A 14905-nucleotide genomic window follows, 5' to 3' on the forward strand; every position below is an offset into this window, starting at 1 on the left:
TGCTATTGATCTGTCAATGTGCACTTCAAATTTGTTCGACAACGCAAAATGGGAAGTATTGGGAAAAAGTTTCGGTGGAAGTGGACACCTCATGTTGAAAATACAACTACAACTAAGTTATAAACCCAAAAAAAAGTTCTATTTTGACCGTATAAAAATTGCTGAAGAAATTTCTCAAATAAAACATTGGGAAATTGAAGAATTTCAGGATTTTATCACATTATCCAATGAAATTCGTAAAAAGCATAGAAAACTCAGTATATATACCCCGAAGTATTATTGGAACGATGAACTTTCTCTACTGTATACGGCTAAACAGGAAGCACTGAGGAACTATAATAGAACTAGTAGCACAGGAAATCTGATAGAATGGAAGAAAGCAACTGCAAAATTTAAAAAAATGAAAATAAAGCACATTAAAGATAAAATGTTAGAGCTGTCTAGTTCAATAGATCCACGAAACATTAAGGAAAATTGGAACTTAGTAAAACGGTTAAGACTTAGTCCTGTTGAAAATCCTAGAAATAATCCCATTCTCCATGAGAAAGGCACTGCAGAAAAATTCCTTGTAAAAAACTTTGGTTTACCAGAATTTAAACAACCATTACCACCTGAATTGAACACAAGAACAAACATAGTAGATCTTGAATCTTGGAGTAATTTTACCAAAAACAAGCCTTCTCGTTCATCTCCGGGAACAGACAATATAAACTATGATACACTGAAAAACCTGGATTTGGTTACTGTTACCAAATTATTAGATATATTAAATCAAATGTGGCGAAAGGCAACATTGGATGAACAATTGAAAGAGATTAAAATTGTTCCCATTTTAAAACCAAACAAACCCCCAGAAGATATTGGATCCAGTCGACCTATAGCTCTGCTTCCCACTATTGTAAAAACATTGAATGCATCAGTATTGAAAGATATCCAACTCACTTGCTCAAACAACAAAATACTACCTGATCAATCATTCGGTTTTCGGAAAGGAATGTCAACTGAACACTGCGTGACATTTGCGACAAATTATATAATGACCGCCAAAAGAGAAGGATTCGCAACCATAGGAGTTTTCTTCGATTTCTCCAATGCATTCAACTGTGTAAACATCGACAAACTAAAAAATATAATGTTTGATTATGGATTCCAACGAGATACCGTCACATGGATTTACAACTTTCTGGTAAACAGAAAAATGATAATCCATACTGACCAAGGAACTGTGGAACACATCACAAGTTGTGGAGTACCCCAGGGAGATGTATTATCACCTGTACTCTTCAACATCTACACTGCTGCACTTCATAACACAAACACTGACACAGACGCTATCACTCTTCAATTTGCAGATGATTTTTTGAAAATTGTTAGAGCAAAAACACTTGAAAAAGCAGTTCAAAAAATGCAAACAGAAATTCATGAATTTTCGACGAAAGCTGCAGAACTAGGGTTAGCACTCAATAGCTCCAAAACAAAAGCAATGATTTTCAAAACCACGAGCAAAACACTCCCACTTTCCTTAAATGGAGAAACGTTAGAAACAGTGACCAGCTACAAATATTTGGGTATAACCCTGGATCAAACTCTCCGATATGGAGTCCATATTAGAACATTAAAACAGACTTTCATCCAAAGACAAAACATGTTGAAAATGATAGGAGGAATCAAACATGGAGGAACACCTAAGGTGATGATGATGTATCACAAAGCCCTATACGGAAACTTCTTAAATTACGGTTCTATCTTATACGGAAACACATCGAAACGATACAGTGATATGCTTGAGACAATTAATAGACAAGGTTTACGCATAGCAACAGGATGTACGAGGACAACACCGATAAACACGTTAGCAGCATTGAGTGGAGAAGGACCTCTTTTGTTCAAACGTGAACTCTTTGCCAAAAAAAGAATTGCTCAACATATTTATAAAAATGATTTAATTGCTCAACAATTACATTCAATAAATATAAACTCTCTGAAGAAAGAATCACAGTACACATACATAGAAAAAGTATACATTAAAAACATCGACGATTTTCAAAGGCTATACCTACAGACACGGCCTTGTAGCAGAATAAAAATTACGGTTGAAGATCACATAATAGGATCTTCTATGAAGAAAAACATAACGTCCCCGACAATAATGAAATCACTCGCTCAAGAAATGATACGAACTCAATATCCTCTACACGATAAATGGTATACGGACGCTTCAAAAATGGGATCAAAATGCGGACTTGGGATCTTTGATGATTCATCAAATGAAAGCATCAGTCTAGCGTTGGCACAGGAAGTATGCATTACGTCAGCCGAACTCCTAGCAATAAGGGTAGCACTTGAACAAATAACCAATCAGAATTCACTAGGAGCAGTCATCTTTACTGACTCACAAGCGGCTTGTAAAATCCTGAAAAGAGATAATAAAAATCAAATATTTGATAAAGTTACTTATGATATATGTAACCTAGCCACAGAGAAACGCACAACAATTCAATGGATACCGTCACATGTTGGAATCATTGGGAATGAGAATGCTGATCAACTAGCCAAACATGGTCTGGATTGTCCGGCTATTTTAGAAAACAAACTTCGGCTAGACGACGCTATCAGACGCTTCAAAAATCATTACATAATGTCCACTAACGAGTGGTACAGAGACATAGCAGAAAATAAGCAGAAGGGTTTGAAATTCTACCAATTTCAAAACCACTTTGATTTAAAGCCATGGTATTACAATTCTGAATTGAGTAACACACAAATCCGCACGGCAAATAGGCTACTAAGTGGACATGACTATTCGCCATATTACCTTGGTCTTATGCGCATTCGTGACACGAAACAATGTGAAATATGCTCAGTAGATTTCACGACAGAACACGCCCTATTTAATTGCCTACAATATAACCACATACGAAACCACTATGATTGGGAAACATATTCCAATCTATTCGAGTTGGTAAAAGATTTTAACGAAGACAAGATTAAAGAAGCTCTCAGCTTTTTGGAAAAAGCACGATTTATTATTTGAAAATCATCAATATCGACACACTGTGTCTTCGAAATATGTATAGCTCATGTAGCTAGAAAAAGAAGAAAAGTGGTTATATAGAGTATAACACTCTCGGCCAAAAAACACCAAAGCCATACATACATACATTCGGAACCCTGTTCGAAAAATTGTTAGTTAGCCAGATTTCATGAATTTTGTCCTGTTTTTAGTACGATTGCTTCACACAAATGAAGGGTCCAAAATTAATCTTGAAAATCAACTGATAGAATTGCGTTGTTGTGAAATTCATAAAAAATTCGGATCGTTCATTCGATAAATGAATTGATTTCATATGGAAACTGCTCGACTGCTCGAACATTAGTCATTGTTTACACAAAAAAATCCACTTAAAAGCGACTAATTCAATTCAGTACGCCCCAAAACAAATTTTTCGGAATTTCAATAGCAAAATTGATTGTTCCATTAGCTGCGTGGTGACTCAGAGCATTGAACCTTCACTTCAGGTGAAACCTATTTTAACGATTTTTCTTATTTATGTCTGTCTGTTAAATAGATTGGAATCACAAGATCGAATCGAGCAACCGCAGAATCAGAGCCAGTTTCCGAAAACGACAATTTGGTCTCCTAATGACCTTATTCGATCCAGTCTCCGAACGGCTTTGGAAACGAGATCGATCATTGACTTCCGTCCGAGTTGAACGATTGAGAAACTACTTAAGAGAAAAAACAAATTTAACACAATAATTTAAACTGGCCGAATCTAATTCCCCGCATATTAGTGGATTTTGAGAGCATGAAAACGAGCAATAGGTAATCGGGGCGAAATCGATTATGATGATTGCTTTTTCTTCTTCTTTTTGGATCTACACTTTGAAAGGTGTTTTTCACTGTATGTGGAATTCAGCTAAGCTATGAGACGACCTCGTTTATGATCACCACCAATTTTTGTGTGCGATTTCGAGAATTGCGCACGCTCGCTTGCGGCTCAGCGAACAGTAACGCAATTCATAAAATAATTAAGAATCGATCGTACCGAAAAATTGCAACCGCATAAAAAAAACAATAGACACTCTACCGTCTGCGATGGGCGTTATTAAGTAGTAGGTAGGTAGCTATAAACACTGATGAACTGATGTACAAGCTAAGCCTTGAAAAGTGTGTAAAGTCCCAACGACTGTTTTGAATCAATTTATGTTTTTTGGTTGAGCCACCAGATGTCTCCAAGGACACCAGAGAGAACTGTCAAGAAGAAAATTAAATGTAAACAAAACAAAATAACAAATTTTTAGTCAATTATGAAAAGGTCGTATCTATTTAACGAGTTTCGAGCAAATTGATTTTGAAGATTTATTACACATTTATGATTTGCGTTATCAAAGTTTTACGCTTAAAGCTGTTTTCCGAATTGCTTCAAACTAGCATGAAGCACTTAATATAAACAGATATGATGCGTGAAAATGCCCGCTCAGAGTAGCTTAGAATCTGCATTTCTTCGTTGGATTGTTAATTTTAAGCTCAACTTAATAAAATAACTGATTCGTCTGGCTTGTTCAAAGTTGTTAGTTAGTCCTTTTTAGTAAAAAGAATCAAGGTAAAATTTGTTTACGACGTTAGTTTATAAATTTTTGAGATCATATACAGTTGCGCGCTTCCAAGAATAAGGTACTTCGAAAGTTGGTTCGGCTTGTTTGAATGATAGCATTTGAAATTTAGAATACGTATCTGGAATTTAATAATTACAGCTTGTATATTTGTCATTTCGTCAGTCTCTCTAGTAACAACATTATAATGATGCTATTTTTCTAAGCTGAAATTGATTCGTAGTTCATCTAATTATGTAGAGCAATTCATGTATTCAAATTTATTTATTAATGAGTTTAAATACCATTGCGCCCTTTCGAAAAATTCTTACTTTCAAAAGAGCTATCTAGAAACAGTGCCATCTATTGCGCCGTTCAAAAGTTACAAATCAAGCAATAGATGGCACTGTTTTTCGTCACTTTTTAACGGCTTCTTTAAAAGAGAGCACTGGAAATTTTACACACGTTTCTGAAGATTTTTTGTTCGAGCTTGTACATCAGTTATCAGTGCTATAAATAAAACCTCACCTCACTTCGAAGGACGGAGATTAGGCCGAATGAGGTAACAGCAGCACATTAATTACACCACACCTGAGCACGAACCACGTGGTTCTATGTTTTGATAGAGCGAGCTTAGAGCAGCTCTCGACGGCATGTCTACCCGTATGGTGGTGGCTTCATCCAAGACATACAAACAAACAACATTAAGCACAGTGCAAAAAGAAGAATTATTAGCAAATTCACTGATTAAATTGCAACGGAAGGAAAAGAAAAATGGTTTAGCCGCTTCACAGACGAACGAAAAGCGCACAAGCAAAAGTGCAACGCCATAATGCAAGCAATCATCATTCGTACATATACTAGCCACCATGTGTATAGATTAAGCCGGTTGAATAGTTGTTTTTCCCCCGATGCCGACTGCAAACAACTCCCACTTTCGGTTTCATTTGCAGCAACTTTACTTACACTTATACGGTGCTCGGACTAAGTTAGTTAATTTTGGATGCTGTAGCCTTCAATAGAGACCGGCTTAAAATGGGAATACTCTCGCTCGAACGTCCTCCAAAGTTATCCAACTGAAGGTGATTCGAATTACGAAATTGGAAAGCAATTGCAGCCATCTTGCCCATAACGATTCACCAAGGTTCAAGTACCCAACCCTTTTTCGAAATATGGCTCTAAAGAAAGTGGCACAATGAACTTTTGAAGTTTCTACAACTGTTTGTTTATTTTTTATTGTAAAAGACAAAAAAAAAAAACAAAATATCTTCCGTCAAAACAAGGAAATTATCGATCCTTTTTATCTGAAACAGTTCTTAGTTAAAACTGCTCGAAAAAACTACCCGATTTTATTTGTGTCGAGCACTAATCGGTCAAAATCCGACCGATATTGACCCAACTTTCCTGACTGGGATTTTCCCCAGTTCGAGAAACTTTTTGAAAGAAGTCAACCAAACGATTATAGCACGATTTCGGACCACAAACGAACCATTTAAATAATGGCATTTCTCGCCGAATTATTTGTAAAACATAAAATTTCTCAGAGCATCTTCATTACACAAATGCAGACGACCTTAAGATTTATTTGGATCAAGATCACGTTTCCAAACGCTAAATGATGGTACAATCGTTCGTTTAATCTAAACAATTATATATTTCAACTCCCGGCAAACTTGAGCGTTTTTTCTCAGGCCCTAAAAATTTATCTAAGACCTTCTCCCTCAACAATCCGTTGTAACTTAACAATGCATGCATAATTTCGTTAGTTGGTGTGAGAATACCAACTCGAACTTAGATTAGCGTTGCCCCGGTCTTTTCGTCTGGTTAGTCTAACTTTCGACTCCACGAGTTGGTGATCGTGATGTGGAATGGCGAGCTAGATTTGGGTCAAGAAAGATTGTGTTTACAAACTTGGAAAGCTTTTGTTAACAAATGATGTTGTTCTATAAATAAAAATTATAAGGTTTTGGTTGTTGGAAATCGTATCCATAACGATTTTTTTAGAAAAGCAAAATACACTTAAAAACTCTCAGTTCAAATCTTCTGGAAATACTTAAGTTAACTTTATCATTTTCCTTAACTTTTAACCAGTTTTCCTTTTTCAAAATTTTGTCATTTTTGACAGCCATATTTGTCATTTCCGTCATTTTTGTCATTTTTGTCATTCTTTTAGTTTTTGTTATTTTTGTCATTTTCGCCATTTTTGTCATTTTTGTACTTTTTGTCAATTTTGTAATTTTTATCATTTATGTCAATTTGTCATTTTTGTCATTTTCTTCATTTCTGTCATTTCTGTCGTCATTTTGGTAAATTTTGTCATTTTTGTGATTTTTGTCGAATTTTTGATTTTTGTCGTATTTGTGATTTTTGTCGTTTTTGTGATTTTTGTCATTTTTGTCATTTGTGTAATTTTTTGTGATTTTTGTGATTTTTGTCCTATTTGTCATTTTTGTCATTTTTGTCATTTTTGTCATTTTTGTCATTTTTGTCATTTTTGTCATTTTTGTCATTTTTGTCATTTTTGTCATTTTTGTCATTTTTGTCATTTCTGTCATTTTTGTCATTTTTGTCATTTTTGTCATTTTTGTCATTTTTGTCATTTTTGTCATTTTTGTCATTTTTGTCATTTTTGTCATTTTTGTCATTTTTGTCATTTTTGTCATTTTTGTCATTTTTGTCATTTTTGTCATTTTTGTCATTTTTGTCATTTTTGCCATTTTTGTCATTTTTGTCATTTTTGTCATTTTTGTCATTTTTGTCATTTTTGTCATTTTTGTCATTCTTGTCATTTTTGTCATTTTTGTCATTTTTGTCATTTTTGTCATTTTTACCATTTTTGTCATTTTTACCATTTTTGTCATTTTTGTCATTTTTGTCATTTTTATCATTTTTGTCATTTTTGTCATTTTTGTCATTTTTGTCATTTTTGTCATTTTTGTCATTTTTGTCATTTTTGTCATTTTTGTCATTTTTGTCATTTTTGTCATTTTTGTCATTTTTGTCATTTTTGTCATTTTTGTCATTTTTGTCATTCTTGTCATTTTTGTCATTTTTGTCATTTTTGTCATTTTTGTCATTTTTGCCTTTTTTGTCATTTTTGTCATTTTTGTCATTTTTGTCATTTTTGTCATTTTTGTCATTTTTGTCATTTTTGTCATTTTTGTCATTTTTGTGATTTTTGTCATTTTTGTCATTTTTGTCATTTTGTCAGTTTTGTAATATTTGAAATTTTTGTAATTTTTAAAATTTTGGAAATTTTTGTCATTTTTGTAAATTCTGTAATTTTTGTAATTTTTGTTATTTATGTTATTCTTGTAATTTTTGGCATTTTTGTAATTTTTGGCATTTTTGTAATTATTGTCATTTTTGTAATTTTTGTAAGTTTTGTCATTTTTGTAATTTTTGTAATTTTTTTAATTTTTGTAATTTTTGTAATTTTTGTAATTTTTGTAATTTTTGTAATTTTTGTAATTTTTGTAATTTTTGTAATTTTTGTAATTTTTGTAATTTTTGTAATTTTTGTAATTTTTGTAATTTTTGTAATTTTTGTAATTTTTGTAATTTTTGTAATTTTTGTAATTTTTGTAATTTTTGTAATTTTTGTAATTTTTGTAATTTTTGTAATTTTCGTAATTTTTGTAATTTTTGTAATTTTGTAATTTTTGTAATTTTTGCATTTTTGTCATTTTTGTCATTTTTGTAATTTATGTAATTTTGTTATTTTTGTCATTTTTGTAACTGTTGTCATATTTGTTATTTTTGTCATTTTTGCCATTGTTTAAATTTTTGTCATTTTTGTCATTTATGTCATTTATGTCATTTTTGTCATTTTTGTCATTTTTGTCATTTTTTCATTTTTGTCATTTTTGTCATTTTTGTCATTTTTGACATTTTTGACATTTTTGTCATTTTTGTCATTTTTGTCATTTTCGTCATTTTCGTCATTTTTGTCATTTTTGTCATTTTTGTCATTTTTGTCATTTTTGTCATTTTTGTCATTTTTGTCATTTTTGTCATTTTTGTCATTTTTGTCATTTTTGTCATTTTTGTCATTTTTGTCATTTTTGTCATTTTTGTCATTTTTGTCATTTTTGTCAATATTGTCATTTTTTTCATTTTGGTCAAATTTTTCATTTTTGTCATTTTTGTCATTTTTGTCATTTTTGTCATTTTTGTCATTTTTGTCATTTTTGTCATTTTTGTCATTTTCATCATTTTTGTCATTTTTGTCATTTTTGTCATTTTTGTCATATTTGTCATTTTTGTCATTTTTGTCATTTTTGTCATTTTTGTTATTTTTGTCATTTTTGTCATTTTTGTCATTTTTGTCATTTTTGTCATTTTTGTCATTTTTGTCATTTTTGTCATTTTTGTCATTTTTGTCATTTTTGTCATTTTTGTCATTTTTGTCATTTTTGTCATTTTTGTCATTTTTGTCATTTTTGTCATTTTTGTCATTTTTGTCATTTTTGTCATTTTTGTCATTTTTGTCATTTTTGTCATTTTTGTCATTTTTGTCATTTTTGTCATTTTTGTCATTTTTGTCATTTTTGTCATTTTTGTCATTTTTGTCATTTTTGTCATTTTTGTCATTTTTGTCATTTTTGTCATTTTTGTCATTTTTGTCATTTTTGTCATTTTTGTCATTTTTGTCATTTTTGTCATTTTTGTCATTTTTGTCATTTTTGTCATTTTTGTCATTTTTGTCATTTTTGTCATTTTTGTCATTTTTGTCATTTTTGTCATTTTTGTCATTTTTGTCATTTTTGTCATTTTTGTCATTTTTGTCATTTTTGTCATTTTTGTCATTTTTGTCATTTTTGTCATTTTTGTCATTTTTGTCATTTTTGTCATTTTTGTCATTTTTGTCATTTTTGTCATTTTTGTCATTTTTGTCATTTTTGTCATTTTTGTCATTTTTGTCATTTTTGTCATTTTTGTCATTTTTGTCATTTTTGTCATTTTTGTCATTTTTGTCATTTTTGTTATTTTTGTCATTTTTGTCATTTTTGTCAGTTTTGTCTTTTTTGCCATTTTTGTCATTTTTGTCATTTTTGTAATTTTTGTCATTTTTGTCATTTTTGTCATTTTTGTCATTTTTGTCATTTTTGTCATTTTAGTCATTTTTGTCATTTTTGTCATTTTTGTCATTTTTGTCATTTTTGTCATTTTTGTCATTTTTGTCATTTTTGTCATTTTTGTCATTTTTGTCATTTTTGTCATTTTTGTCATTTTTGTCATTTTTGTCATTTTTGTCATTTTTGTCATTTTTGTCATTTTTGTCATTTTTGTCATTTTTGTCAATTTTGTCAGGTTGTCATTTTTGTCAATTTGGTATTTTTGTCAATTTTTATGTTTTTGACATTTGTGTCATTTTTGTCATTTTTGTGATTTTTGTCATTTTTGTGATTTTTGTCATTATTGTCATTTTTGTCATTTTTGTCATTTTTATAATCTTTGTCATTTTTGTCTTTTTTTTGTCCTTTTTGTAATTTTTCTTCATTTTTGTCATTGTTGCCATTTTTGTTATTTTTGTTATTTTTGTCATTTTTGTCATTTTTTTAATTTTTGTCATTTTTGTCATTTTTGTCATTCTTGTCATTTTTGTCATTTTTGTCAGTTTTACCATTTTTGTCATTTTTGTCATTTTTGTCATTTTTGTCATTTTTGTCATTTTTGTCATTTTTGTCATTTTTGTCATTTTTGTCATTTTTGTCATTTTTGTCATTTTTGTCATTTTTGTCATTTTTGTCATATTTGTCATTTTTGTCATTTTTGTCATTTTTGTCATTTTTGTCATTTTTGTCATTTTTGTCATTTTTGTCATTTTTGTCATTCTTTGTCATTTTTGTCATTTTTGTCATTTTTGTCATTTTTGTTATTTTTGTAATTTTTGTAATTTTTGTAATTTTTGTAATTTTTGTAATTTTTATTATTTTTAAAATTTTTATCATTTTTGTCATTTTTATAATTTTTATCAATTTTGCCATTTTGAACATTTTTGATATTTTTGTATTTTTTGTCATTTTTGTCATTTTTGTCATTTTTGTCATTTTTGTCATTTTTGTCATTTTTGTCATTTTTGTCATTTTTGTCATTTTTGTCATTTTTGTCATTTTTGTCATTTTTGTCATTTTTGTCATTTTTGTCATTTTTGTCATTTTTGTCATTTTTGTCATTTTTGTCATTTTTGTCATTTTTGTCATTTTTGTCATTTTTATCATTTTTGTCATATTTGTCATTTATGTCATTTTTGTCATTTAAGTCATTTTTATCATTTTTGTCATTTTTGTCATCTTGTCATTTATGTATTTTTAATCGTTTTTGTCATTTTTGTCATTTTTGTCATTTTTGTCATAATTGTCATAATTGTCATTTTTGTCATTTTTGTCATTTTTGTCATTGTTGCCATTTTTGTCATTTTTTTTTATTTCTGTCAACTTTGTCATTGTTGTGATTTTTGTTATTTTTGTCATTTTTATTACTTTTGCCATTTTTGTCATTTTTTTCAATTTTGTCATTTTTGACATCAGTTTTGTCAGTTTTGCATTGTTGCCATTTTTCATTTTGTCATTTTTGTCAGTGTTGCCATTTTTGTAATTTTTATCATTTTTGTCATTTTTTTAAATTTCTGTTATTTTTTTGTCATTTTTGTCATTTTCGTCATTTTTGTCATTTTTGTCATTTTTGTCATTTTTGTCATTTTTGTCATTTTTGTAATTTTTGTCATTTTTGCCATTTTTGTCATTTTTGTCATTTTTGTCATTTTTGTCATTTTTGTCATTTTTGTCATTTTTGTCATTTTTGTCATTTTTGTCATTTTTGTCATTTTTGTCATTTTTGTCATTTTTGTCATTTTTGTCATTTTTGTCATTTTTGTCATTTTTGTCATTTTTGTCATTTTTGTCATTTTTGTCATTTTTGTCATTTTTGTCATTTTTGTCATTTTTGTCATTTTTGTCATTTTTGTCATTTTTGTCATTTTTGTCATTTTTGTCATTTTTGTCATTTTTGTCATTTTTGTCATTTTTGTCATTTTTGTCATTTTTGTCATTTTTGTCATTTTTTCCATTGTTGCCATTTTTGTCATTTTTATCATTTCCACCGTGATAAAAATGATAAAAATGATAACAAAATGATAATATTAGACTCAAATATCACAAAATTTTAAAATTGCAACAATAATTTTTTAAATTTTTCACAAAAGTCTTAGAGTGTCGAATTTTTTAAAATTGATTGCAAAAGAAGAAAAGTTACAAATTTTTTTAAATTTTTATCATTATCATATTTTTTAAATCATTCTATTTTTGTTATTCAATTCTAAAATCCATTTTTGTGAATTTTAGATAGCAAAAAGAGTTCATCTGGGGGATTTCACGTAACATCATAAAAAAACTAATGTGAAAAGGGTTCGTTCTGCTTGATCCACTCATCAAGATCCACTCCACTGATTATTATATCCCTGCCAAAACTAGAGAAATCTTGCTAAGAATTAAGAAACATTTATATATTTTCTTCGAGATTTTTGATTTTTTTATGCAGAATAGAAAAATAAATTGGAGCTCAGAACTAAAAAAAAGAATTCTCATTAAATCAAGACAATAATTTTTAATTTTTATTATTAAATAAATGGAACTCGTTCTGTACAGTTGTAGTTGGCTTTTCTGTCCCAACCAAGAAAAACTGACAGAACTCGAATCGAAACTGAACTGATCGATTTAGATTTCTGTCATAGTATAGCAACGGAGTAATGGCCGGGAAAATCCAACAGAATTCCAAGAAAAATCGGACGGATTTGAACTGACAACTAATATTTTGACAGTTATCGGTCCGGTTGCGAATTCATTCCGATCCGGGGTGTTGCTTGACCCACACCGAGCGAAACCTTGACGTTCGAATCGGTTGAATAGGATTCTAGATTTCAAGTTTGGCTGTCTGTGGGTCATTATTTGACATTTAATTAATTCGGCGACAGATATGTTAATTTGTTTTGGGGTCAATTTCCGCTTCCAACTTATGTTATAAAACATATTTAAAACTGACTCACCATTCAATCATCTGATGAAATCCACACCACAAAAAAAACCACAACTGCTTCGACTAGTCCCTCCAGCCAATCGGTCACTAAAAGCTTTTCCTGTTGTGATTAATAAAAAAAAAACACACAAATCTCGATCCAGCCAAGGTCGTCCACTGTTGAGGTTCCGCTGCTGCTGCTGCTACACGTTCCTTTCACATTTAATCAAAGATATGTAGAAGAAATATGAGAGATTTTTCTTTGCTTTGCTTTTTTTTGAACAATGGAAATGAAAAATGACATTAAGATTCACACGGATAAAAGAGCACTTGAAATGCACGTGATTTGTACTGCAAAATTTTGCTTTGCTAATTTCTACAATCAACTTATTTGCACCATTCTTTTTTTATGTATTACAATTGTATAACTTAATCAAACTTCTGTTACACAAAAGTATACAAAACAAACACGAGTAGAATTAGCCGCATACAGACACTCACACCGGCTAGTAGTAACAAACAATATTGATCCAACTTTTTTCCTCTCTCTTTCATCAATTCTTCAAGGTAGCTGCGCCAGGTAACTTGGCCAGCCTTAGTAGCACCAACTTTAATTCAGCGGCCTTAAACTGGAGCTGATCGTTAGCTCGGCTGAAAACTCACACACAAACATAACCTCTCAACAACACCAGTCACAGATTACGCGATCGCGGCCGCGCTTTGATGATGCGGATATTGAACGCAACGGTGCGCGATCGCGCAATGCGCAGCACCTGCAGTAGCGTATCGTATCGAATTAATTGAGGGAGGCCCGGTTCTTCGAGGTGTCTCAGTCTCGATCGAGGCTAGTAAGACTAACTGCTAGAGTAATTTGGCTACGCCTGAAACCAGCAATCGTCCTAGTCGTGGTCGCGCCTCATTCATAAGACATAAAAGTCTCCACCTTACACATTCTTTCTCGCGATCGATTGCAGCTTGGAGTGACTTATGCGTTCATATGCGCGCGATCGTAATATGACCTAAGCTCCTGGTGGAACGTCGTCGTCGCGATTTTTTGGTCGTCGTCGTCACCTTCTTTGACTCGATCGACAGCAACTTTGCTTAAGCGTTAGGTAAACACAATTGAATTTTTGGTGTACACACAAAAAAAACGCAAACACATTGAATCACTCCCTCTGTGGAGACACTTTCTCCACCTTCAGCACACACAGTTCCAAATAAAGATTTTGGAAGAGATCATATACGTGAAGTTATGATAATTATTGTGTCGCGATCAACCGCGAAGAGAAAAAAAATTAACAAAACCCAAGAAAGCGGAACTATCTCCGAGACCTCATCAGTCAACTTTCTGCAAATGATATCAGTCGAACCTTCCCCAAAAGATCAACACACCTTTTGACCACAAACAGAAGTCGATCGATCACACAACACTGCCCACAACAAAAGATCGTGCACGTAACCTTCACCGACTAAAGAAGAAAAAAAAACTGCAGGTGACACTCCACCTGTGATATCCAAGTTTGAATCTGTTAATTTACGAGAAAAGACACTTGCACTAATCCGTCGCGCGAACTGAAACCGTTCGAAGCTCACCGTGGACTGGCGCGCTTGGGGTCTCTCGAGGCGTACGCTAGGCGTAGCGTAGGTTCCATTCGAGTTTTGCAGCAACCTCAACTCTTCGGGTCGCATTTGAACGTTGATGAAATGCAAGGTCGAGACGCTGAAGTCTGACGACGCCTTGTCTCTCGGTGTTCGATCGCGGTGCATACACGTGGTTTTTCTTTTGGGTTTTGTCCGTTGCTTGAGCGTCGTTTTGGAGATCGACGTCCATTTAGCGCTTGGCGCGTTCGGTAAAACCGTGGTTGACTTACTGTTGCGTCTTCGAGAATGAGACTTTTGGGGAGTTGCTCGTATAATCCAAAGCCTACCTTCAGGCGTTTAAAATCTGAAGAGGAAAAGGTTACGAAATGTTTTCGTCAGTTATTTGATAAAAGTAGAGAAAATAATAATCAAAAATGACAAACATGACAAAAATGACAAATATGAAAAATATGACAAAAATGACAAAAATGACAAAAATGACAAAAATGACAAAAAATGACAAAAATGACGAAAATAACAAAAATTACAAAAATAACAAAAATAACAAAAGCGACAAAAATGGCAAAAAAATGACAAAAATGACAAAAATGGCGAATATGACAAAACTGATAAAATGAAAAAATGACTAAAATGACAAAAATGACAAAAATGACAAAAATTACAAAAATGACAAAAATGACCAAAATGACAA

The 14905-nt window shown here is 31.5% G+C and overlaps 1 protein-coding gene across 4 annotated transcripts in view; it reads right to left on the minus strand.

The window, feature by feature from the left end:
- Positions 1 to 14201, minus strand: part of LOC129755470 (uncharacterized protein DDB_G0284459-like) — a 131037-nt gene extending 116836 nt beyond the window's left edge. The window contains exons 1-2 of one of the 4 annotated variants that reach the window (XM_055751983.1): positions 14118 to 14201; positions 12644 to 12825 (exon numbers count right to left, since the gene is read on the minus strand). In XM_055751983.1, the coding sequence (XP_055607958.1) occupies positions 12644 to 12646 (3 nt within the window). In that variant the 5' untranslated portion in view covers positions 12647 to 12825; positions 14118 to 14201. Of the gene's footprint in view, positions 1 to 12643; positions 13931 to 14004 lie in introns of those variants that run through there. The other 3 variants (XM_055751981.1, XM_055751985.1, XM_055751984.1) reach the window with 3 other exon arrangements.
- Positions 14202 to 14905: the final 704 nt, after the last annotated feature.

The sequence above is a fragment of the Uranotaenia lowii genome, chromosome 3, assembly GCF_029784155.1.
Source record: "Uranotaenia lowii strain MFRU-FL chromosome 3, ASM2978415v1, whole genome shotgun sequence".
Classification (NCBI taxonomy): Eukaryota; Metazoa; Arthropoda; class Insecta; order Diptera; family Culicidae; genus Uranotaenia; species Uranotaenia lowii.